The sequence below is a fragment of the Diachasmimorpha longicaudata genome, chromosome 14 (genome assembly GCF_034640455.1).
Source record: "Diachasmimorpha longicaudata isolate KC_UGA_2023 chromosome 14, iyDiaLong2, whole genome shotgun sequence".
Taxonomy (NCBI): Eukaryota; Metazoa; Arthropoda; class Insecta; order Hymenoptera; family Braconidae; genus Diachasmimorpha; species Diachasmimorpha longicaudata.
In genome coordinates this window covers 5,484,646-5,509,481 of record NC_087238.1, presented here as the reverse complement: position 1 = coordinate 5,509,481, position 24,836 = coordinate 5,484,646, and the positions used below count along the sequence as shown (strand labels likewise).

General features: G+C 37.8%; 2 protein-coding genes across 18 annotated transcripts in view; one reads left to right on the top strand and one right to left on the bottom strand.

Moving 5' to 3' along the window:
- Wb (wing blister) overlaps positions 1–5,787 on the top strand; it is a 62,963-nt gene extending 57,176 nt beyond the window's left edge. For both annotated transcript variants that reach the window (XM_064134047.1, XM_064134048.1), the window contains 3 exons: positions 175–4,107; positions 4,177–5,146; positions 5,276–5,787. In XM_064134047.1, coding sequence (XP_063990117.1) covers positions 175–4,107; positions 4,177–5,146; positions 5,276–5,418 — 5,046 coding nt within the window. In that variant the 3' untranslated portion in view covers positions 5,419–5,787. The remainder of the gene's footprint in view (positions 1–174; positions 4,108–4,176; positions 5,147–5,275) is intronic.
- Positions 5,788–6,411: 624 nt separating this feature from the next.
- Positions 6,412–24,836, bottom strand: part of Patronin (patronin) — a 31,400-nt gene continuing 12,975 nt past the window's right edge. For 6 of the 16 annotated variants that reach the window (XM_064134051.1, XM_064134052.1, XM_064134049.1 and 3 more), the window contains 20 exons: positions 23,648–23,743; positions 21,820–22,490; positions 21,459–21,574; positions 20,550–20,660; positions 19,551–19,632; positions 19,217–19,433; positions 18,611–19,130; positions 18,360–18,526; positions 17,562–17,729; positions 16,031–16,167; positions 15,788–15,944; positions 15,255–15,680; positions 13,530–14,513; positions 13,236–13,416; positions 12,496–12,615; positions 11,975–12,070; positions 11,147–11,245; positions 9,853–10,047; positions 9,418–9,700; positions 6,412–9,303 (listed from right to left, as the gene is read on the bottom strand). In XM_064134051.1, the coding sequence (XP_063990121.1) occupies positions 9,159–9,303; positions 9,418–9,700; positions 9,853–10,047; positions 11,147–11,245; positions 11,975–12,070; positions 12,496–12,615; positions 13,236–13,416; positions 13,530–14,513; positions 15,255–15,680; positions 15,788–15,944; positions 16,031–16,167; positions 17,562–17,729; positions 18,360–18,526; positions 18,611–19,130; positions 19,217–19,433; positions 19,551–19,632; positions 20,550–20,660; positions 21,459–21,574; positions 21,820–22,490; positions 23,648–23,743 (4,971 nt within the window). In that variant the 3' untranslated portion in view covers positions 6,412–9,158. Of the gene's footprint in view, positions 9,304–9,417; positions 9,701–9,852; positions 10,048–11,146; positions 11,246–11,974; positions 12,071–12,495; positions 12,616–13,235; positions 13,417–13,529; positions 14,514–15,254; positions 15,681–15,787; positions 15,945–16,030; positions 16,168–17,561; positions 17,730–18,359; positions 18,527–18,610; positions 19,131–19,216; positions 19,434–19,550; positions 19,633–20,549; positions 20,661–21,458; positions 21,575–21,819; positions 22,491–22,895; positions 23,020–23,647; positions 23,744–24,836 lie in introns of those variants that run through there. The other 10 variants (XM_064134055.1, XM_064134054.1, XM_064134064.1 and 7 more) reach the window with 10 other exon arrangements.

Genomic DNA, 24,836 nt, shown 5'->3' with positions numbered 1-24,836 from the left:
TTTTTATCAGTGTTGAGGCGTTCAATGCACATCTCATTACTCGTCTACTGGCCTAATCGTATTTATCCTTTTATCACCAATGCAAAGAATAATTCTGTCATGAAGACGATCACATTGTCGATGCCGTATGGAACTGATGATGATTTTGCTTTTGTGCATGATTTTTATTTGCAGAATTGCAGAGAAGACACAGCTGGTGAATTTTGTCATGTGTGCGCCGAGAGTTTTCATGGCCATCCGGACCAAGGGGGCTGCCAACCCTGTCCCTGTCCACATGCTGATAAAAGATTTTCTAAAGGATGTGTGTTGAAGGGAAATGAAGCTGTTTGTCACTGCAAACCTGGGTACACTGGCTCCAGATGTGAGCGCTGCTCCTACGGATATTTCGGCTACCCGACTCAGACGAATGGCACCTGCAGCCCCTGCAATTGCAATCCCGCTGGAAGTGCTTCAGACGAGTGTGACGAAGAGACTGGCCAGTGCAACTGTCGTCCAGGGTCAACAGGACGAGATTGCTCACAGTGCACAGCAGATCGTCATGTCTTTATAAACAATATCTGCACCTCCTGCAACGACAATTGCACAGGACTTCTCTTGGACGAATTGGGAGAATTATACCTGAACCTCACTATGGAGACTACCCACATCGCCGACGGTTACGTCCCTCCTCCTTGGGTGGAGCTGACGTACATCGACTCAAATGTAACTGAATTCTTCCAAGAAATCGATCGAATAGACCAGCTGAAGGACAGAATGAGGAGCGTTCCCTGGGCTGACTATCAAACACTAAAGGTGAAAGTCGAGAATTTGCTGAAAAGTTTTTCTGAAGTCAGTGGGGCCTCCTGGGAGTTGAAACCAAAGGTCGAGGATTTCAAGAATAATATGTTCAGTTCTCATGTGGAGGTGAGGAATCTGCGAGACCTTCTTGAGGCAATCACCACGCAGTTGATCCAATATGGAGATGATGTCAAGAGGGTTGGAATCAAGAAGGCCCTGAAGGAGGCCAGAATGATCCTGAGTGACATGAAAAGTGTTAACTTGACCCAGAAGACGATGGAGTGCCAGGGAATTCTGGACAAGAGTGAGGATTACATCGGCTGGTTAACTGGGCAGTTGGACCTTGTTGAGCCCTTGGGCGAGGTTAGGAGGAGAGCGGAACGGGTTGAGGTGAAGGCTCATGATATCAAGCAATTACTGGAGGACAACATGGAGACACTGTTCCAGTATGACACGTTGTTTAATCAAATAAATGGAAGTTATGCTGGTGTGAAAATTCTGAATGATAATATAAGAATTCTCACGGCTGACACTGTGGGAATAATCGAGGAAGGGCTTATGATGAATGAGGAGGGGAGAGGGCTCGTGCTGGAGAGCCAGAAGAGTCTCCAGATGATTCCTGAGCTGAAGCAAGCCCTCGATCAGTGGACGGAGAAGCTCACGATCAAAGAGGGCATCCTCTATCGCCTGAACTATGAGTATCAGGAAAAATATGTGACAAAAGCCGTGGAGCATTCCCAGAATCTATCAGACTACGTCGACCGTTCCGTTGCCCTTTTCGATAGAACCAGAACACAAGCTGCTAATCCCCTGAAAGCAGTGGAAGCCTACAAGAACATCGTGGACAATCTCCAGAAAGCAAAAGTGGCCGCAATAGCTGCCAAAGAATCAGCTCAGGAGGCGTATTATAAGGTTTATCCGAAGGGCTCCAACGACAAATCCTTGCTGGACGCAGCAGCCGAGATATCCGAATCCTCTGCAGGCCAACTTGACCGCGCCCAAGCCTTGAAGAGTCCTCTCGCTCTGACTCTGTCCACATTGGAGACCCACCAGCACTCGATCCAAAATTTGAAGTCCTCACTCAACTCCACAGGCATCAAGGACAATCAAATAAATATCAAACTCCGGGAGCTACAGTCCTCTGCGACACACCTGGAGGACTCCATTCAGTCCGTTAAGGAGACTCATCAGAGTCTTCTTGACTCTATTCAACAGTCAGAGACCTTGATTAATGACTACCAGCTGGGAATTCAGAATAATCTGGTGCCTCAGCTGTCGTCACTGAAGCACGAAGGAGACTCCAAGATCTCACTGGCTAGTGAACAGATCACAGAGGCTCAGTCTAATGTCAAAAAAGCTGACGCCAAGTTGATCTCCCTGACTCATGCATCTCAAAGGGGCCAGCAAGAGTTCTCGAAGTGGAATAAAACACTTTCAGAGAAGTTGAAGAATTTAAAGGACAAAATAGCAGAGGCCAGGAATACAGCTGAAGGGATCAGGGTGTCGTTGAAGTCCTCAGAAAATAAAAAGTGCATGAGATCATTCACATCGTCGTCAATCCAGCCGTCCACTACCAATAATATCATCATTACTCTGGCTCTGATGCATCATAAGACAGAGGGAGCACTGTTCTATCTCCCCAGTAGTGTCAATGATGACTTCTTGGCGATTGAATTATTCGACTCGAAGATTCGCTTTCTGTGGAATGTGGGGGGAGGGACTGGGGTGATCGTTCATCCTGAGGAACTGTCTTACGGAGATCCGCAAAATGATGAGTCCTGGTACAGGATCGAGGCGGAACGAGTGAGAAATGTGGGGAGGCTGACGGTCAGGAAACAGATGGGATCTGGAGACTTATTGCCCATTTCTAATTTCACGAATCCTCAGTTCTCCAGATTTGACGTGGCGAGAACTGACAGAATTTGGCTTGGAGGGGCCCCAGCCTCCCAACGACGTCCCGCTGAGCTCCTGGCCTCCAACGGGCTCCCCGGCTGCGTCCACCAGGTCCTCTTCGATAATAAACAAATTGGCCTCTGGAATTTTATCACATCCGCACCTGACAAGGCCTGCAGGGCCTGCGTGGAGGGCGTCGAGGAGAGCCGCAACGAACTCTCCTGCAGTTTCAATGGTGAGGGCTACTCTGTCCGGAATCGAGTGGCCTCAGGCCCCTACAATAAATACACCTTCGGTGTTTCCCTGACATTCCGGACCTTCGATGAATCGGCTTTATTATTCTTAGCCATCAACGAGCAGACCCACCAACACGTCATGATTTACCTACGAGGAGGACGAGTTGTCCTTCAAATAGATTATGGTGGCAACATCTCCCTGGAGATGTCCTCTACCTTCAAGTACAATAATGGCAACTGGACGAAGGTCGACGCCTTCAGGCAGTACCAGCTTCGAAAGAACATTGAACAATGTTCGTTGAGTGTTGGCGAGAATGACAAGAAGATGGGGGCGCCTACGCCGCAGCCCAAGAAAGAAGACATTCCTGATCTCTCTAGCTCTAAGTACTACTTTGGAGGTGTGCCACCGAGTTTTAGAGCTGAGAAACTTGTGCTACCGTATCAGGTGTCGTTCCTGGGCTGCATGAGCAACATAAATGTACAGGAGGGCTACGATCCTATGGCGGAGATATTCTACGGGGTTGAACCATCCTGTTCAAACAAACCCATGAAAATCGTCGGGTTCTATGGGGATGGCTATCTGGAGCATAGATCATTCCCCCTGAAGAAGAAGTCTGCCAATGTGACCATTTCCTTCAGAACTATGCAACGTGAAGCGGCCTTGCTCTTGTCCACATTTCAGGGCCAAGAGGATGGACTGAATACTGTCGGCAGTGGTGACAAGGACAATTACTACTCCATAGCTCTGGTGAATGGACAGGTCCAGGTGAGGATCAACGCGGGGGTTGGAGAAGTTCTTCTCCAGTCCAATAGCACATTCAATGATGGAAAATATCATACTGTGACCATCATGAAGAAGCGAAAAAATGTGGAGCTGAGGATTGACGATGCCTATCAGGATGGAAGTGCTTTACCGTCGGCAGCTATCGTCAGGGCTCCAGAATTCGGAGGATTGTTCTTCGGAGGGCTTCCCGCCCTCATTAATGACACCAGGATAATCGGCTCTGTGGTGCCGCTTTATGGCGCTATCAAGGAGGCTATTGTTAATGAGCAAGTCATTCGCTTTCAGGAGGCTGTTAGCTTCGATCATGCATTTATTGGGCGATCTGGACCCATTATGGGAAGAGACCCACCGAACTACATGCCTTCGGCTTCTTTGTCTAGGGGGGGAATGTCGACAGAGCCCGAGGGCTGCCAAAAGGTAAGGATTAATAGATTTTCAATTTTTAATCAATTGTTTCGTATCCATTTTTATTGAATGAATCCGCAGGTCCCTTACTATTCTCTGGAACCCGGAGCCCTGAAATTCGGTGACAAACAGCACAGCCATACCCAGCTATACCTCAATTTTAAAAAGTTCTGGGAGAAAAAATACATGATCGAGTTTGACTTCAGGACCTACTATCCCAGTGGCCTATTATTTATCACCCCCGGGATCAAACGAAAGCAATATCTCATGGTAGTCATCAAGGACTCGATGCTCAGTTTAATCGTAAAGAGCAAGCAGAAGAAGGAGATGATTTTCAAGACACCGTTTAATGACGGCAATTGGCATCACGTGGTGATCAGCCACGAGGAGAGAAAGCTGACTCTGGTGGTTGATGCACAGAGTCCCAAGGTTATCAAGGTCCCCAGGAAGATTGGGCTGGAATCCATGATGTATATTGGAGGATTGCCGGAGAGTGGAACACCCTTTCCTGATCAAGTAGTGGCCAAGTTGGAGACGTTGAAAGGATGCATCAGAGGACTGAAGGTCAATGGAAATGTTTATGATATGGTGGGGTCTACATCGAGGCCGTTTAACGTTGGCCAGTGCTTCCCCAGTGTCGAGAGTGGGGCGTACTTCCAGGATGATGCTTATGCTGTCTACAAGAGGGATTTTGAACTGGGAGCTGTACTGGAATTGCAGCTAGAATTCAGGACTTCGGAGCTCTTTGGAGTATTGTTGAGTATCTCAGCACCTGGTGGGAGTCCATCGTTATCACTAGAAATTAATGCTGGAAAAATTGTGATGGCGGGTGACCCTGGGGACAGGAATCCCACGGTCGTGGAGCAGAGTTTCAGTAGCACTTACACCATCTGCGATAATCGATGGCACAAAATTCAGGCGGTTTACAACGAGGAGGAGCTCACTCTTAAAGTCGATGACCTGGATCAGAGGTTTGGGCTGCCTGTTGGGGGGGATGAAAGCTTTCTCGTGGAGGCAGCCAGTTTTCCGTTGTTTATTGGAGGATTGCCAGGTGAGGATATTGATGGCAATTATTTAGAATTTACAGTTTCATTCATTATTGTATTTCTAAAATTTTTTATTTCTTTCGATTCACTCGGACCATGAATTTAGGGACTCAATTTAATTTTCTTCTTTACAGCATCAGCACCTAAAGGTACTCTACTCACTCGTGACCATTTCCACGGTTGCATACGAAACGTGATGATTGGAGGGGAAAGGCGAGACTGGACAGACATGGCAGAACTCCACAATATTCACTTGAGCTCGTGTCCAGTTCAATAAACCGTTGATTTATAAAAATTAAAGGAAATTTATTAAAGCACGTTAAGACTTTATCGAAGCCAAAAGAAGCTAAACCGTAACAAATCACTGTAAAGTATGTAATTAATGAATTGAGTCTTGAGCTGGTGATGTGAGGTTTATTTTTATTTGAAGCCATTAGGGCTCTCTGTATTTTTGGAACTCGAGAATCCTAATGTAAGAGATTTTTACACTTTTGTCACTGCCATATTACGATAAATAATAATAATAGTTTAATTTTCCCAGAACCCAATTTATCCAACAATTGTACATCAGTATTTAACACTTTATTATTTATTTATCAATTATTATTATACAGAGGTAAATGAATAACTGATTTTTTGTAAGTTATGAACAGTTGTATTTTTTCATTCTTCCAATATCTGTAGCCTTTACGATTGTTTCCCCAGAGTAAAGAAGTTTTACACGATTGTTACTCATTCGATATTTACTGGATAGAATGAAAATTTTCATAATTTTATTTGTCCTTGATCTACATTTCGAGTAAAAGAAAATTAGAAGAAAAAAAAATTATTCATTTCAAATGTAGGTCAAGGCCAAATAAAATGTCTATCCATGTCTAATATAGGTCAAGGTTACACCGCATATTCAATATGAATAAAATTCTGAATAAAAATAGATTAATTGAAAAAAAAATGTTATTTAATTCAAATTTTTTGCGGCAATGAAGTTGGCGAGGCAGAAGATGGTATAACCCTCCGATGGTAAGCCAGGAAATTTTTTATTGACCACGTAATGGTGGGGGTTTTTGAATAATAATTCGACTTAAAGTTTTGTAATGGTAGAATAAACCCTAAAATTATAAATAAAACTCATTGAAATATGGGTTGGGTGAGCTTCCCGAATATTTGTATTGACTAGTGGAGGATTTTCTTCTTTTTTAATCTTAAACAATGATATGTAAATCTAAGATATTTATGACGTTACCGTTCGTTAAATAAAGACTCAGAGATATTGGGTTATTGGGTTTTTATTGATGACATTTGTTTTCAAGACACTAACAGTAAAATATGACCCAAAATTTTACTTGACTTAGTAAATATATCATCGAGTAGTAGTTCCATCTTTTTTTTCGTTTATATGTATATATAAAAACATAATATTTACAGACATGGGTAAATTGAAAAATTATCAACTCGACAGAGGTCACATTTCCATCCACATTTTTTTTATTCTCTTTATTTTCCCTAGTGATGACGATAAAAATTTATGTTTGCATAACTGTAATTGGGTAATTGTTCATCTTTCATTGAATTCTTCATTAATTAATTCTTTTATGCCTTTTATTTATTTATTTGTCTCTATTTGTTAATTAATAAGCGATTTACGGCAGCATTTTCATACACTCAACATCGCACTCGAACATTTATCCCTCTCACAGTAATATTTTTTTATTGATTCGTCGTTTAATTAGTTTTTTTAGGTTTTATACTTAATTGCAACATATTTTATGCATCCTTCATGGTCGCTCGTTCTCTTCCGAAGTCCTGTGATTTCCAAGAATTAATTAATGTATTTAATTATCCTTTTTGATGGATTTTTATTGAAAAATATACACTCAAAGCTCTAGCAATCACTCCGAGGCTTCAGAATTTATTCAGATTTTTTTAGAGCTTTTCAGTGTCCGTTGCTCCTCTCGGCCGTAATTTTGAAACTCAGTTATTTCAATTGTTCAGAAAAATACGGGTGGTCTGTGCCCCTTTCAAAATGTTCTCACAACTTTCCAAAACTTCTTTCTAATTTCCATTTTCAAGCCTTGACAGTTCATGACGGCATTAATAATTATTTTTATTCGGAGACTTTGTTATCAGGTCCTCGAGGGGAGTATTTTTTAAAGAGATAAATTTTTCCCATCATTCATCGAAAATCTCAAAATATTTTCCATGCAAATTTCAATTGAGTTGGGAAACGAACTGATATTGCTCATTCTAGTCTATTAATAATGCAATTACTTCTGTAATTATCATTTGCATCAGGAACTATCGGAATAATTTTTCCTCCTAAAGTCACTCATTACGGAAGTAATTACAGAATTAATAAGAAATGTAATCAGACGTTTAGCCATTCATATGCAAAATTTCATTCAATCAATGTCTATATTGTTCGAGGGACTTGAGAACGTTCATAAATTTTTTATGGCATTCAAACGCGCGTATATTGTCATATCGGACTGTTTCAATAACTGAAATTACGAATTTACATGTTTAATCCGTGCAACAATTCTGATGGATTCTCTCTTTACATCTGAAGATCGTCCCGAGATAATTTTTCATTAACAGATAATCTGCTTAATATTCTCCATAAATTTTCAAAATCTTTGTTAATGAAATTCGACCAAAAACATTGAGATTTTTCAATCGATATGTCAGTTACATTCTTTTGCATTATTTTAAATAAATATAAACTCCAATAATTTGTGAGAGAATATGAGAATTTTACGAGGAAATTGGCTCGCCCATTTATGGCACAATAAATTAAATATCTTGGGTTTTACATACACAAGCCTGGAGACACTTCCCTCGTAATTAAATTCATGATTTTTTCGAGTAATTAACCCGTGCCTAGTAATGTTGGGCTGTTCATCGAAAGAATACTGCCTGAAATACTGCCATCATTGAAACCCAATCTTTTTTTTTGGTAATGGATAATTTCAATATTAAATCCAAACAAACATGAGAGATAAGGAATTCTGGTAATACAAGGGGATTAAGGATTTTTCGACAATATCATTTCGTTCTGCCTTCATTATCTCAACGAGATGAATAATGAACTACGAAACACTTCACAAATCCAAATCCACTCATAACAACTTGTAAAAAAATGAAAAAAAAAAAAGAAATGAATTGCGTTGCGTAAAAAACAAGTGGAAATTCAATGTGATTTCTTCTCCCTACACTCCACGTATAAAACAAAAATGATAAATGAGGAGGGGAAACCTAATGAATAATGCATCTCAACGCCCAGATTGACTTTAAGGCTTGATTTGGTATTCTCTCATTAATTTTTCAATCACTCCATCACTCAATTATTTACAAAACTACGTTTTTATGTCCATGAATTGCTCAACAAGCAAAGATCAGTTTTTCAAATCATTAATTCTTTATTTTTATTTTTTTTTTGTTATGAAGTAAAGCCCCAACTGTCAACAGCTGAGAGCTAGAGAAAAATTTGCTGACAATTAAAAACGGCGAATTCTAATGTATCAATAAATTTAATGTGAAAAATCTGAATAATATTCTCACGATTATTTTCCCATTAGAATCAGCAGTTTCAATTAATTACGACTTATGTAATCCTCGTGTCATATCAATTGGAAGCCAAAAAATTTGCTTCGATTCTTCTTAATGAAAAATTGAAATAGAAAAGATAATCAGAATAAGAATTACGAAGCTTATGTCTTGGTTAGTCTTTAATCAATGAAACATTGACATTTTTAATTCTTTTGATAACTTTGATGAGAAAAAAAATGTATCAATTGCTCGATCGACACCTCAGTATAAAAAATTAATAAAAACACGAAAAAAATTTTTTTTGAGAGCTTTTGAACGTGAACGATCGATGAAAATGATAACTGACTAACCATTTAATAACCATTGACTGTCGATAATTAAACAGTGGGGTCTACTTTTTTGTATTAAAATATGATAACTATGAACAACAGAGGGGTTTTTGTTATTTTTGGGTGGTAATTGAGGGTAAAACTATATGACGAGGGCCATGTCCTTTTTGTTTGGTAGATTGTTCTTCTTTCCTTGCCACAGGCTATTGTGTATCGTGAAGGCATCTATGGTCACTGTCAGATGCTTTGTATGGACTTGGGAGAAACATTTACCCCCAGAATTATATCTGTAATTATTCAAATAATTTCCCAAAAAAATATGAATAATTATGGAAAATAATTCGTCAATTGATTTTAACAAACATTTTGACGTATGATGTCACCTATTATTATTCACTTACTTAAAAAATTTGTCGAACATATTTTCAAGCACTTGTTTGGGCCCCGTCCCACAAAGTTTAGCAACTTCCTCTGTGTCCGGGCAGTATGAGTAGAGAGCACGAAATTGACATCCGGCATCCCTGAATAGAATGAGAAAGTGTTTGCTCTCTGATCTTCCAATTTCATCCAAAACACGTCTTTTAGCGTCTCTGTTAACAGTCCCCGGGAATACACAGTATTCAACTGCATTTAGCATTATTCCACGATTGGATTTGGTAGTTGGTTGTTTATAGAGTCGAGGGCCTATAGAAAAAACCATAAAAAAATCTTATTAATTACTTTACCCCCTCAAAAACATTGGTATACCCTCTCCAAATAAATTGTGAAGGACTTTCTCGGTTAAAAAACGATCTAAAAAGTAATTACTTCATTCAATCAATTAATTAATCAATTACCATTATATTCCATCATAGAACTAGCTGTGCTACTGATATCACTACTGCCGTCATCGAATTTTCTCTTGGACATGAGACCAGGTGGCAGCGATCCTGGCCCTGAAGAAGGTGAATTCAAATGTTTAGTACTTCCACCCATTCCAGGACTCGGTGCCCTCCTCGGTGGTGTTGCACGCCCTAAACCACTATCAGTATCTGTGAAGAACACAAATGTGATTTATTAATTGATAATAATTCACCTCCAATAGGGAAGATAAATTATAAATGAAAATGAAACGAAAAATGGCAGAATTAATCCACGACAACCTTCTCCCAAGGACGAACAAGATGATGTATCTATTTGTGACCCAAAACCTTTACCAAATTATAACATAATTAGTGTGTGTTATTTGGAGTTTCTAGATTGGATATGATTATTAGTTTCTAACTAATTCAATAAGATTATTCTATCTCTTTTGTAATAACAGAGTCAGGGGATTGTTTAGCAAATGTCTCGGCAAATCATGAATTTAATGAATTCTTTGATTAATTTAATTAATCAGTCATATGAAAATCATGTCTACGAATATATGAGGAGAAGAATATGTCATAAAAGACTTTTCGTAGAGAATTTCGTAGTTTCCGAGATATTCGCAATTGAATCCCCTAAAAACTCCACTCTCCTCCCTTCATCACCAACTTAACCACCTAATTAATCCACCGTTATTAATAATGAACCTGTAAACACAAATAAAAATGATTCTCCTACATTCACCGAATGTTTATGACCCTCAACATCGAGTGAAACGAGTAATGAAAGAAATTATAACCACATCCAGTTCGATTAATCTGAAAAATTGTGAAAAAAAAATAAAGTATCAATTGCAAGAACCAGTGCTGTACAAGCCCAACAAGCGTTCGTTACCATCTAGTGAGTGAATGTCCCGAGCTGTGTCAATCACATCAACAAACTATAAACAATTTCCTGCAGCTATCACCAATTTTTATTTTTTAAAAATTGTTTATGTCCTGTTGACGTGACTGTTGTACGAGAAAAACGAAAAAAAATTGTGTTCTTGTGTGGAAAATTCCTTCCATCCTGCCACCATGCGTCTAGTGTTCTAAATTCCTAATTAATCACCCTAAAATGAGCAATCAGTGAACGATTAAACCGAATTAGACAACAAAAAGACAAATAAAATAGGCGAAAGTAATGAATCAAGGGTGTGGGATTTGATTTCTCTCTTTGAACACTTGTTCTTCCCTCACAATTTGAATTGTGATTTTTATTTTGTTTTTTCGTTATTATCCTTACCACACAAATTCATCAACGAATTTGATTTTCTCCCTTTAAAGTTTTGGTAAGTCGGGTATTTTGTCCTGCCTCTAACCTGTTGCTGAGGCTCCTGCGTATCTGTAATATAATCCAACGTTTTTCGTTGTTACAAGCCTTCGAGGCCCATGAATTAATTAATGTGAATTTATTTATTGGTTTTGTTATTCAACGAGGATATTGCAATGTCTTTCTTGCAATTTTTTTAAATCGATGATTATGGGTACTAGCTACTTGTTCTTCATTGGGGCTTTTTCAACTGACAGTCAATTATGAAATTAATTGATTCATTAATGATAATTTCAATGTAGCCGGTGCAGCTTGGTGCGGAGCAACGTTGCAATCAACTGGAAATTCTACAGCAAATGCTCTACATTTTCATTTCAATTCTAGTTATTTTCTTCAACTTTAAAAATCACTCGAAATTTATTCTAATAATAAATAACAAATGATAAAAATATGATATTGACTTTGTCACGTGTCAATTTCGGTGATTTTTCAAGTAAAAAAAAATATCGATAATTTTCTTGAAACCATTGAAAGTTAAAAACCACTAAAAATAAATTTCAATCGGAAGCTGAACAAATGATATTGACAAGATATATTAAAGTCTCCGATATTATCTTTTTAGTGATTCTCAAAAGTAAAAACACTTTCAATAAAATGCTCGGAATGTTTAGTGAATGTACAACCAAACGTAATTTTTCACTTATGAAATACGTGAAAATGTTCTGCCACTGACATTATAAACAATAAATACCAGTAATTTTAACGATTAAAATGAATAAACACGGAGTATCTAGGACCCACCTCTCGATGTCTTGTAGGAGCCCCTTCGTCCCAGTTGAGTAGTACTGCGACACGGTGAACAACCTCTACCATCGTCTGGCGAATCTACGGAAGATACTAAAATAAAAGGGTAAAAACTATTACAAAATTCATCGGCAATTTACTGGATAATTTGACAATCGCTATTTTTCAGCTAAAGCTATTCGTGAAGTATGAGGAGAAAGTTTTGGGGAATAGAAACGCATGCTACACTGAAGATTAATGAGTTTAGATTTTGTTGAGTGGAATAAAACTTGTATTTCGAAGAAAATAATATGAATAATCGAATTGATTTGAAAATAATAATTTAGTGTTCGACATTCCAATTTTAAAATAATAAAACCAAATGAAATTATGAGTTGAGCATTAAAAAAATAACCGAAACGCCTCAAAATTAATCTAAAAACAATATGACTCTTCCACTCAACGAAAAAAAAAATGAGAAGAAAAAAACAAAACCTGTTTTGTTTTTTTGTGAGTGATAGAGTGCGTGTAGTGCGTACCCTTGAGACTGCCGCCCCTATAGAAGGGCCCTGTGCGCCGGTCATCGTAATGGGCGGCAATGAGAGTATCCTGCGAGCCTCTGAAGTAATCTCGCTTCATTGTTGGTGAGATCAGCGTCGCTACATTAAGTGTGTTAGTGCAAAAAAAAAGTACAACATAAAATAAAGAAAACACAAAACAATCGACTCAGGTATCACTAGCCAAACTTTTTCCCCTGGACTAGTCGTAATTACGTTGGCAAGAATATGTGAAGGATTTTTTTTTTGAAGAAATTTTTTGTTCTTCGGAAAAATAATACACATAAGTTGCTGGTGATGTACTTTGGATACTTTTTGGTCATAAAACTGGCCATGCAGAGAGCGAATGCAACACTGAGAACGTGAATTCCACTTTATAGTTGTAGAATGTTGAAGAGTATTTGTTGATTCATGTGGAAATTAATTATTGAAAGGCAGAAGAAAAATTGAATCTCTGAATGTATTGGTTTGAGAGAAAAATATCACGGGAACTTTTTGTGGAGAATTTAGTTTCCTATAAAAAATGTTATGTGAGATTTTTCTTCAAATATAGTAGATTCAGAGATATTTGTAATGTTGTGTGTAAAGAACTGTCTCACCGACTTAGTAATCAAAGAGTTATTGCTTAATTACACATTTATATTATTCAATTGAATTTTCACGATGAAATCAACATTTAAAGGAACAGGGAGAAAGGCAATACTGACCCTAATCATGCTTACCTGTACTGAGATTTGAGGAAGATCCCTTCTTCCCACGACTAGGCGTCAGTGTACCAGAATCTAATTCCGAGTGATCAACGGCTATGGTTTTCGGTCGTGGCCTAGCCGATGTTGCAGTCTTACTACGTAACTTTGGGGTTTGTTTTATGGCATTTAGAACTTCCTTATCAAGAACCTTTCCCTGCAAAAATTAATGAATTTCACGATAATTACTTATATGTTGCCTTGAGTCGGCTTTAAAAAATACAACTGAATAAAATGAAAGAAAAGTATAAATTAATCTACAATAATCACCTCACGTTCAGCCTCTTCCTTCAATTTTTTCAGCTTGTACTGTTCAAGAATAGCAGCTCGTCTCTGCCTATCATCTTCCTTCTTCCTGGCTCTCTCCTCCTCCTTCAACTTCTCCCTCTCTCGTTTAGCGAGTGCCTCAGCCTCTTTCCTCTCCTTCAATTCACCCTGCTGCTGGCGCCTTTGAAGAGACGCCAGCATGAACTGCTTTTTCTTCTTCTCCATCTCGTCCAGAGAATTGGGATCTGGATTAGCCAGTTCATTACCAATAACCAGGCCAACCCCAGTGGGACGAGTTTCTCCTGTACGTTGTCTGTCTTCTCTGTATCTCTCCTTATCTATCTCCCTTTGGAGTTCACGATCCCTCAATTCCTGACGCTGCTGTTCACGCTCCTCTGCTTGACGCTGACGCTCACGCTCGAGATCTCTCTGGACATCCATATGCCTTTGGCGATCTATGGGATTGACTGGTGGTGAGTCTGGGCGGGCTGAAAAATCCTCGTGCTCGATGAATGCGGAAACTGTTCTTTCCTTTTTAGGTGATCTCTTGACTCTCAACGCTGGTTTCGGCTTCTTAGGGGCATCATTGTCGAATGAAATGTAAAATCCCTTCTCTCCTGCATCAGCAGGATCCAACGGAGTGATCTCAGGTGTAGCTGAGGGAGATGGTGATGCCTCGCGTAGTGATGTGTGAGGTTGAAATGAATTACGAGAGGGTGTTGTTTTCGTGGGTGATGATATTCTGTACGTTCTACTGCCTGATGTGATATGCAGTCTGGGAATTCGTTGTGCGAGATCATCGTCATTACCAATGAATGATATATTTTGTGGCTCCATATCGTCCACCGGTGGTGCCGGTACTGGCGTGTGCAACAGCGCATTGCTAGGACGCTTTTCCGTTGGACTTTCACAGGTCATTGGGATGTGGTGGATTATCGGCTTCTTCGGCTCCGGGCTCTCACCCATCAGCTGACTTATCCGATGCACCTGTAATTACCGTGTAATCATTTTTCACAAACAATTTCATTATAATATAAACATTAAAATTAATTTGAAAATCACTGCACCCATTTTTTCAACATTTCAGTGTTTAAAAAACCCTTTGATGAAGAGTCTACTCTCCGCAAATAATTATAAAATTTATTTTCCGCACTTTTCAAAGTTGAAGAATATCTATTTCACTTTTAAAAAATCACAACTGACGTGTACAAGATTCCGAGTACAACAAACCTCATTCGAGTAACTGAAACTCCTTCTCGTGGTAATTGAAGAATGAAACATGTGCATTTTATTAAGATTATGGGTATTTAAAACGTTAAGTCGTTGAGCCAGTAGGTCGAATTAAACTGTAGGTGTTCTCTTGGTCAGGTAAAAGTATTCAAAACTTCGTGTGGGAAGATCCCTCCCATCTTGGGTACTACTAGCATATGATATCGAAATGGTGAATTACATCACCAACTGGTTTAAAGTGATGACTCTATGTGCTCAGAGTCGACAATGAAAATAAAAAAATTCTTTTTGTCCGTTAATGATTTGTTAATGAACGGCGGCAATACAAATGGATCTAAAAACACTGAAATATTCATCTGAAGAATTTGACTAATGAATACAACCTAACATTATTTTTTTTAACGAGTTCCAAGTACCATAATAAATGTATCAATTTTTTAAATTCCTCAAAATGAAAATGATTCAAATATGAGTAAGAATAACAAAAAAATTACTCACAGCATTTCGATGCTGAGGACTAGCAGACGCAGGTGGTGTTTGTGTGAACAAATTCGATGGTTGAGGATAATTTGCTGGTGAATGATGAATCTGACTGTTTATGAGGCTGTGATCACCACCATTGTGGTACCTCTGCTCTTGGGGGTTGTCATGGAGGACGAAGCCCTTCTGCTGAGGTGGAGGACCAACCCAGGTCCTCGTGTCATGGTATAATCTTGGATCCTGTTGATAAACAGGTGGCTGAGGACTGTATCTGGGATCCACGGGCTGTTGATAGCTCACAGCTGCCATTTCATTGGCTAAATTTTGCGGTGGCCTTGCCCACGTTCTTCTCTGCATTTGGGGTTGATCGTGGAGATAAAATTGACCCGCTTGAGGATCTTGAATTCTTGGTGTCATGGGATTTATAGGAGGCATTCCGTAACTCTGGAGAATTCAAGAATAAACAATTGTTGATAGGAAAAAATTGAGTAATTCAATTCATTCCAAGGAATTACAGAGAATTATTAGACTTAATAACTGAAAAATCTTACTGTCATGTGTTGCTGATTATAACTTTGCAATTGTTGAAATTGCTGTTGCATGTGCTGTTGCTGATTAATAAACTGATTTTGTTGCATTTGAGTTTGCTGACTAGCGAGTCTCTGAATGTCGGCGTGAATTTCACTGAGACTGCTGTTCATTCTGCGCCAAAAGGGTGGAGAAAAAATTCAAGGATAACACGTCCGTCAAAATTCAGGAGTTTTGTTCATGGAAAAATAAAATAAATAACTTACTGAGTGATAGACTGGTGATACTGCTCGAGATCCATATTCTCAAGGTCTGGGGTGCGACGTGTCTCGATGAAAGGAACTGTACTACCATCATGCTCCAGCCACTTATGCTCAACATCTCTGACGTCCTCCCTTATTTCCTGGATTGGGAGAACACAAGAGATCAAAGAAAAAAAAATTATTTCTTCATTGTTAATTATTGTCTTTGAAAGTACTGGGTTTACGGAAAAATATGTAACATTTTTTGTGGGAATTTTCCGCTGCTGTAAAAAATTTTGACGTAGAAAATCTGTCACTCTCAGTTTTCGTCAATTTCGATCTCATCTTCACGCTGACGCACTCAATATCATTAACTAATTTATGCTCTGAACTATCGTGACTCTCCGCAGTGAGATAATCAAGGATCGAACAATTTCCCGAATCCAGGGAACAAGTTGAGCCGTAAATCGATTCGATAGACTCGCGAGATTCGTTTCTCATTGGTAATTCAGAGCTGTAGACGTATCTGACTGGTCCTGAGGGTCTGGAGCTCATGCAGCAGTCGACTGCACGTGTTTGAAGTTTTCTTGGTATTAGGAACGTGAAGATATTAATTATCATGTCGATTACCGCATTAAACATTTTTTAAATGACCCAATTAACTCCGAAATGATAGTCAATTAATTTGAATGGTCTGAAAAATTGTGGAATCCATTAAAAACGGAGAATTTCGACGCTTTTTGAATCCATAAAGCTCACAAAAACCGAAAGATTTCCGAAACAATCTTCTCTCTAACAGATTTTCATTTTTTTGCATAATTAATAACAAACTTCATGAAATTGGGTTATTCGCGGAAGGAATAGACAAACTATTATTCAAAAGATTATTTTTAGTGAGCTGACGTTACCTGGAGTGAAAAATTGTAATGGTTGGTTATTTAATCTTAATTTTTATTGATTATTCAATTTAAATTTATTAGTGAAAACTAAGGGCGGATTTTAGAGTGAACTTTATCTCCAACAGTTTGAAATACTCTGAAACGTAGTCAACATCTAGGATAAAATCCCAGTGTACAGCCGCATTTATCTATTTTCTGTTTGATCAATATCGTATCTCGTTCGCCTTCGGCACTCCACATTGATATTCACAAAAAATATATTCAATACTACAATTTTAGTGTGACACGAGAAAAATGAGTACCAACCCCCCAGGCTTAAATTATCGAGAACCCTGAGCTTTAAGTATCAAATATTTCCACTAATACGCCTAGTAATTATTTATCAACGCGTCTGTCCCCTAAACAAATGGATTGTAATGTATTTATGGTTTGTAAAATTTTGGAGAAAAAATATTTTATGAGATATTCATCTAGCTTCATTCACAGCCGCTATAAATGAATAGTGAGAAATACGAATAATTTCCACAAAGCGAGTAACCAAGCCACATGCCAACAGATTTGTTTTTCCAATTGACGAATCAATAAAAAAAATATCACAGGTAAAAATAATCCTGTGAAAATAAAAAATCACTGCAATTATAAAAATTCAATGATACCTTGAGTGTGAAAGGGCGCTGGGGTTTTTCTGGTATATTTTGATGTGCCGAAGACTCCTTACACGCTGTTGTATCACCTGATGACCCTGGGGTCATTGGAGTGGGGGGAGCATGCTCCACGGGACTGTCACCGCCTGATGCCGATGACGAGGGTGATTTAACCTTACCCTGTAACCAGCCCAACCACCAAATGTGCCTTGTTAGGAACACCAGAGTCCATCACCACCATTCCAAGTACCAATAATTTAACACATAAAGCTTATAATAATTCAATTGATCATGCATACTAGCAGTCTAAATAGTTTCTACAATTTTTCAGGGCTATTTGTTATGAAAAACTCGGAAAAAAAAATTTTCTCAAGAATCAAACACGATAACGTGCAATTATTACCGATAAGTTGTTGAAAAAAAATATATTTTAGGATTTGAGACGTCCCAATCGCCACCAATTATTTCCCTTCGAATAGCTTTCTCCCATATTTGCAAATAAACAATCTCAAAATGTATTTATGATGATAGAAAATTTATTACTGATTTTTTTTTTCATTTTTCTATGTCATTTAGACCGATTTTTTAATTTGTCAGTCAAGTTTTTGTGAATTTCAATGTATGTGCAATAGCATGCACTCACCCGTATGCACAGCTGAAAGATTAGAAAGAGTAGTTGGAAGAAGAATAGAAATACTCCTACTGAGTAAAAAAAAGAGCAGCATGTTTTCTAGTTTTTTTTCTAAAGATAGTTTCATTAGTTAATTAAGTGATTAGTCAACTAAGGTTGATTAGGCTAGTGGGACTGACCTTTGTCACTGTCTGGAGAAAAGCCGCTTTCCCCACTTGTTCCCTCTGCTTCGAAGCTTTCGCCTCCATTCTACGTTTTTCAGTTTCTATCTGTCGACGTTTCTCCTCCAATTGCAATCGAATGTTGTTCAATTGAGCTGCAATTACGATATTACTTCCATCTCCATCTTTATGAAAAAAATTAGTTAAAAATAAATTTCATTTCCTTTAGCAAATACTTAAAAAAATTCATCAATTGAATTATAATGTACCACTAGAATGTGGCTCTGCCTGTTGGCTCTGCAGACTGCTCTGCTGTTGCCACGTTGTTGTATTTGGTAAAGTAGCAAAAGTAGTCTTCTTCTCCCCAATTCCATTGCCATTGCTCTGTCCATGTTTTTTACTAACAAAATTCCCCCTCATCTCCGTATCACCGCGCTCCTGTTGCTCACCATAAGTAAAATTAATTCCCTTCTCCGAGCTTTGTCTACTCAAATTAGCAAAACTCGCCATTTTCGTTGATTCACCGTCAATTTGTTCATTATCAGTGGAATGTAGAAGGTTCTTTAGTGCTACGTTATTGAGACTTGAATTGGATGCTTGTCGCCTGAGACGAGGAGTTGGTTCATTGTTACTGTAACCATTGTCAGCTAAAATATGCTGAACATCACTTCCATAAACATCTTGGACACTCGAACGCACTGGGAGATTTGGCTCGGGAACTGATCGTTTCCCTGTATGCACTAGCTCTTTGTCAGGATTTCTTACACATCCAAAATTGTGCAAATTGTCCTAAAATTAAATATCCAGCAAGTTTTTATTGAATATTATTGAACAATAATATTAGCAAATTGAAGTGTTGAGTGGTGTTTAATTACCTGAGATCCACCAAAATTTTCAATAGTCAATTGAGAATCATCAGTGACACTATTGCGTCTGGATCTTCTACCAGCATAAGAACTCCTCCTCTGGTCCTCCCAATTACTAGGCCGTCCAGCAGCCTCTGCCTTTATCATCCTTTCGTCACTCACTGAGCTCAATGTTGGAATTCCCCTATTTCGATGAACTACAAAACTTTCCTCCGATGGACCTCTTCTGAAATAATAAAATCCCTTTCAATTGCACCACTCACTTGTCTATCCTTGGTTTTACTGTCAAATGATTCAGGTGTTGACATTTTGATTGATTTTCCAACAATTTTTAAGTAATTACCTATCGTCATAGGAGTGAGCCTCAGCAGTTTGCTGCATTGACTGGGATTTTTTAACGAAACTCATGGCCGTTGGTTTTGCAACTGTAAACAACAAGCATGTCGAATTAATCAAACAAATCAAAATTATTTATCCCTTTACCACAATGAATAGTCAAGCTCTACATTCTCTATGCACTAATGGTAAACACAGTGTAAGAAAAATCTGAAAATCACCAAAAATAACATGATAAACAATGAATAAAATCAATAAAAATCGATATACGAATGACAAAATAAATAATAAAAAATCAGAATGATTTACATAGCAAACAATACCAACGAACCAAATGTGGATCTGCCATGATTGACGAGGTTTTGCTCAGCAGGTCAGTGAATACAATATTTACATAATTATCGTGCTCAAATTAATGTGAATGCAAGACTCAAATTAATCTCATTCACCAGTGATAAATCGAGTGATAACTATCGGAATGTTAATTTGTTATAATTTTAAATGTCTCTCTCACACCATGCATTCACTCCCATATTTCCACAATTTATGCAACTCCAATTAAATGAAGAAATTCTATTTAATATATGAAAAACAAATAACATATAAATCTTCTATCCCGAACCAAGAGAAAAAATTCTTTAACATGACTCTAAAAAATTCTAAAATTTATTTCGTGGACAACTCATCAACTTTTTGATTCAGTGAAAAATGTACCAGAAATAATTTTTTTTTTTCGACATCGTTCAATGAACCTGACAGTTAACGAGATAATCTGCAGATAAATTTGATTGTTCATTAAACTACGGTTAATTATCCCCCCTAAAGTGATTAATGATCCAAATGAACGAGCACATGATGAAAAACCGCCACAAAATATATCCATAATGAACATAATAAAATCGCAAAAATCAATGAACCAAAAGCCACATTATCCTGAATCATCAGGTTTTATTCATCTCTCTTTTGATGCCTTCATATATCTCTCCTTGATTTAACAATTGGATACCTGTGAAACCTGGCGCGGAAATGGAGAGGTTGCTTCTCAGATCAGGTATTGGCGCTATAGACTGTGGTAGACTTCTTTTATGTGCTACCCCGTGACTATTACGTGGGCAAGCTGCACGAAGTTCAACCCAACCAACCCCATTGGTATTCAGGGATGAATAGAAGTAGGTGAATAGCGGCAGTTGATTTTGTTCAAGCATCAAGAAGATTTAGGCCATAGAAATATAGGCAAATATTAAGTTTTTTTATATAAATTATTCAACTTTCCAAATTTTTTTTTACTTCAAATTATTCCCTCCATTATTCAGGATTAAATAAGCAATATTTTGAATAAATTTCTTTCCAATTTCCTTTCTCCATAATTTTTTTCACGGAATTACGCAATTCAACGAAGGTAACAGCCAACAATTGTTTTTTAATGTAATTATAACAGTAATCAGGGACAATTCTCCGTGAAATGGGCGACAGACTGTACTGACATTGATAAAAAGCCTGATACCATAACGATTGTGATGAAAAAAATAACATTTCAATGTTGAAAGACCAATAAAAATGCTAATGAGGTCAATCAATGATTCCCATAAAAATTCATAATAACTTAACGTACGTTTTCTCTCACAATCGTTGTGGATCTTCGTGAATAACTCAAATAAATTAATAATTAAACGATTATAATCATTTTATAGTGTTTCAACTTGGAAACTAAAAGTTGTGCGTAGCCTTCACCGATCAGTAAAATTAATCCCTTCACCATAGACAGACCCAAATACTTGTAAATTAACTGTAATAACATCACATCCATGTAGAGGATATCAAGGTCGGTGTGGACAACGCAATATTAAATATAAAATCATCGAGTGATTGAACGAAATTTTTTTAGTTAAAATACTTATCTCGTAATTGTACATACCATCGAGATACTGGCTGGCCCGTTCTTCCCCAGGATAACGTACACACTTTACTGGATGAATTTCCAGAACGTTGTACATGTCAGCGAGAAAGACAATAAGATTTTGTTTCATTGATCTGAAGGAAAAAAAGAGAAATTACAGTGAGATAAATTCGATGTCTTGCCGCAAATGTTCAATTAATCTAGTTCATTAACGAGTGCATCATTAAAATAATCAGGATCGAGCTCAAACAATTCACTTCCGGGAATCATTTCTACCTCTTAAGAATGTGGATTTTTTTTTACAACTATCAGTCCCACATAATTAGACAGGATCATCCCTAATGAAACATTAATTCAAGCCATCAAATACAATAATTACCCTCTCATGTACGTGACATCCTCCGGTAGCATATGAAAAATAGAATAAGGTAGACACCTCAGGCAGAATGCATGCACTAGCGACAGATTGTGAAGTGCATCAGCAACAGACGGCCTCTTGGAAACCCTTATGTCCATCCAGTTGAGTTCCCCAGGACAGTAGAATGCAACAACAGCAGCTAGGCCAACTCCATCGCACAACGACTGAAAGTCCTTGGCCGGTGGTAATTCAGGAAGTTTTGTCCTGTCCCCCTGGCCCTCCTCAGCCTGTATCTTAGCAATAAGTGCATGTGAAGCATGGCTTATCCACAGTAGAAGACCCTTCTCGTGATCTTGAGGTACATCTACCAATGCCTGTGGATCAAATCTACGAATTGCCGCTGCAACACGATCACCAGTAACCACTTCTTTAGCGTACAAGACCATCAGACCCGCTATCACAGCCATATGTGCAGACATTTTGAGAGGTGAATTCTGTATGAGAATGGTCTCGGTGAGGGATGTGTTGTTGGGCTCATTGACAAATACACCCTTGCGAGCCAATGCTTGAAGGATACCCAAGTGATTCTGATTGTGATAGTTGGGATCTGAGTAGATGTTGGCGAGGGCCAGGCAGTAAAGTTCGGCATTTGATAAAGAGTGGACTATCTGGGGTTTCAAGTGCTCCTGATCCTGAAATGAATGTACTTATACATTCATGTATTCATATTTTCATGCAATATTTTTTTTCTTTTACATATCCTCTACAATTTGTACAATTTTTCCTATCATTTCACCCTTCCCACCTCCCCCTGTTAATGAAGACATTTTTGTCAGTAAAAAACTTTCAATTTTCTAAAAGATCATTTTTTTTACTTAAATCCTCTTCAAGAATATTCTCCTCGACTAAAGTAAAGGAGTAAAATTGGCAACAGGATAACGATTGATTGGCGACTATCCAAGAAGTCTTGGAACTAAAGAAAATAGCGAGACAATATCTGGTTTGACACTCCCAAAGGACAAAAACTCAATTTCAGAATGCAATTGCAACCTCTCGTTTTTTTTTTTTTTTTCAACACAATAAATATTAAACAACACCTCGAGACAGCTAGATCTCACGATCACAGATAACTTCGACAATGTCTCGTGAATGCCACTGTACAATTCACTGAACACTAAATCTTTGATGGGACACATCACAAACTGGGAACACATCAGTGTTAAGAGTTTGCAGGCAACTGCTATTTGTTTTGAGATAGAGAGACAGAGAGTAATTCGATTTATATAATTGGATCTTCGCCAGTGCTAACTGGTGGTGTGGAGGTCACATGTGGGTGCAACATGTGCAGCAAAGTATTGGACTTATCTTTAATGATTTTAGAAGTGTCAAAAATTATTACAGGGTCATTACAATGGAACGATAATGCATCAATGCAACAGGTCAATTCATTTTATTTCGCTAATTAATCCTAATAATTAACGAGATGTTGACGAGGTAGAACCCAACGATTTTTTTGCATTTAAATTTTCAATTTTAAATTCCAATATTTCCATTGATTGCTCTATTAAATTGAAGAAAGTGAATACATGGTGTGAAAGTTGACAGACGTGATCACGACTAATTAACATTCTCATGTTTATCCTTCATCCAATCGCACGTGAACGAGATTAATTTCAGATTACTTTAAGTCGATTCATTCAGATTTTACATTTGTCATTCGCATTCGCTATTTTCCGCATTTTTTTTTAATAATTTCCTGACTTTTACACTTTGTATTTACCCCTTGTGTCCAGAAAATGTTGCTTAACTATTTCTAAATATTAAAAAAAATTTTGTTGTACATATTTACCTCAAGATCACGGTAGTACGGCTCCCGTAGGTTTTCGGGGACTCGATTGTTGTATGCCTTGGATAATAGCCATTTCATGGAGGCACGTTGTTTGGCCTGCAATAAAAATATTACGAAAAAATTTAATAAACATTCCTCTGCATTTTCATAAAATCATTCATTACTTTCTGGCATCTTGGAACAATGAGGAAAATCGGAGAAAATATTTGTAGTTAATATTTCCGTGGATTTTAATTAAAACATATCATAAATGTGGAGATCACATCGACTTTTGGGTAATTAAATCATCATAAAGACCATGGTGATAATTTTACACCTCACAGACGGCTAAATCTACTGTCCCCCGGTCGTCTGGGCACTCGGCAACTAGGCCGAGATACTCTTAGAAGCCACTTGTGCCTTTTCACTTTAACTCCAAAGCCCATACACACGTATGGAGACTACATGGATTTTGCTATTCATAGATTTCCGTTTTCTCGCATTAAATGCAATTTCCACGTGAGTAAATTCAGGTATTTGCATCGGTGTCATTAGTATCGACTTTCGAAGTCTCGAGTGATTAATTGATCTAAGATAATAGATTAACTGATGAGGAAAATTATTGATATTAATACAGAATTTTTGCCTGAGTGATTTTCTCCAATTTACGTATATCAGAAAAATATTAATTCAAGATGAAATATGAGAAGATATTTCAGAAGAGAAATTGAATTTGGATGAAAAAAAATTTGATATTTTCCCAGAAAATTACTCGTTGATGGAATAATTAAGAAATTTCACAGTTGAAGGAGACGATTTGGTGGAAAAATTAATTTTTTCAGGTGTGAAATCTCGTGGAAAATTAATTCCAAAAATTGATCGGTAATAGAGATGTGTTATCGGGGTCAAAGACACACATGCAATTCTGGGTAAAGGGGGTCGCTGTTCGTATGGAACAGGTATGCGATTATTCTATCGATCCACGAGTTGGGAGCTAAACCTCGACTGTTATTCGCGCAAGTACGAGAACTCACCAACCGGAATATCCGGCCCGGCAACTATAAACAATTGCAAATAAAAGGTAACAATCATATTTTTATGAGTAAATTATTTTCTCATTTGTCTTGAATAATTTTTTTTATCATTTTCCCCCGTAAATTTTCAATTACAATTGAGGTGAGGAGAATCCCAAGGACGAATCGTTTATTCT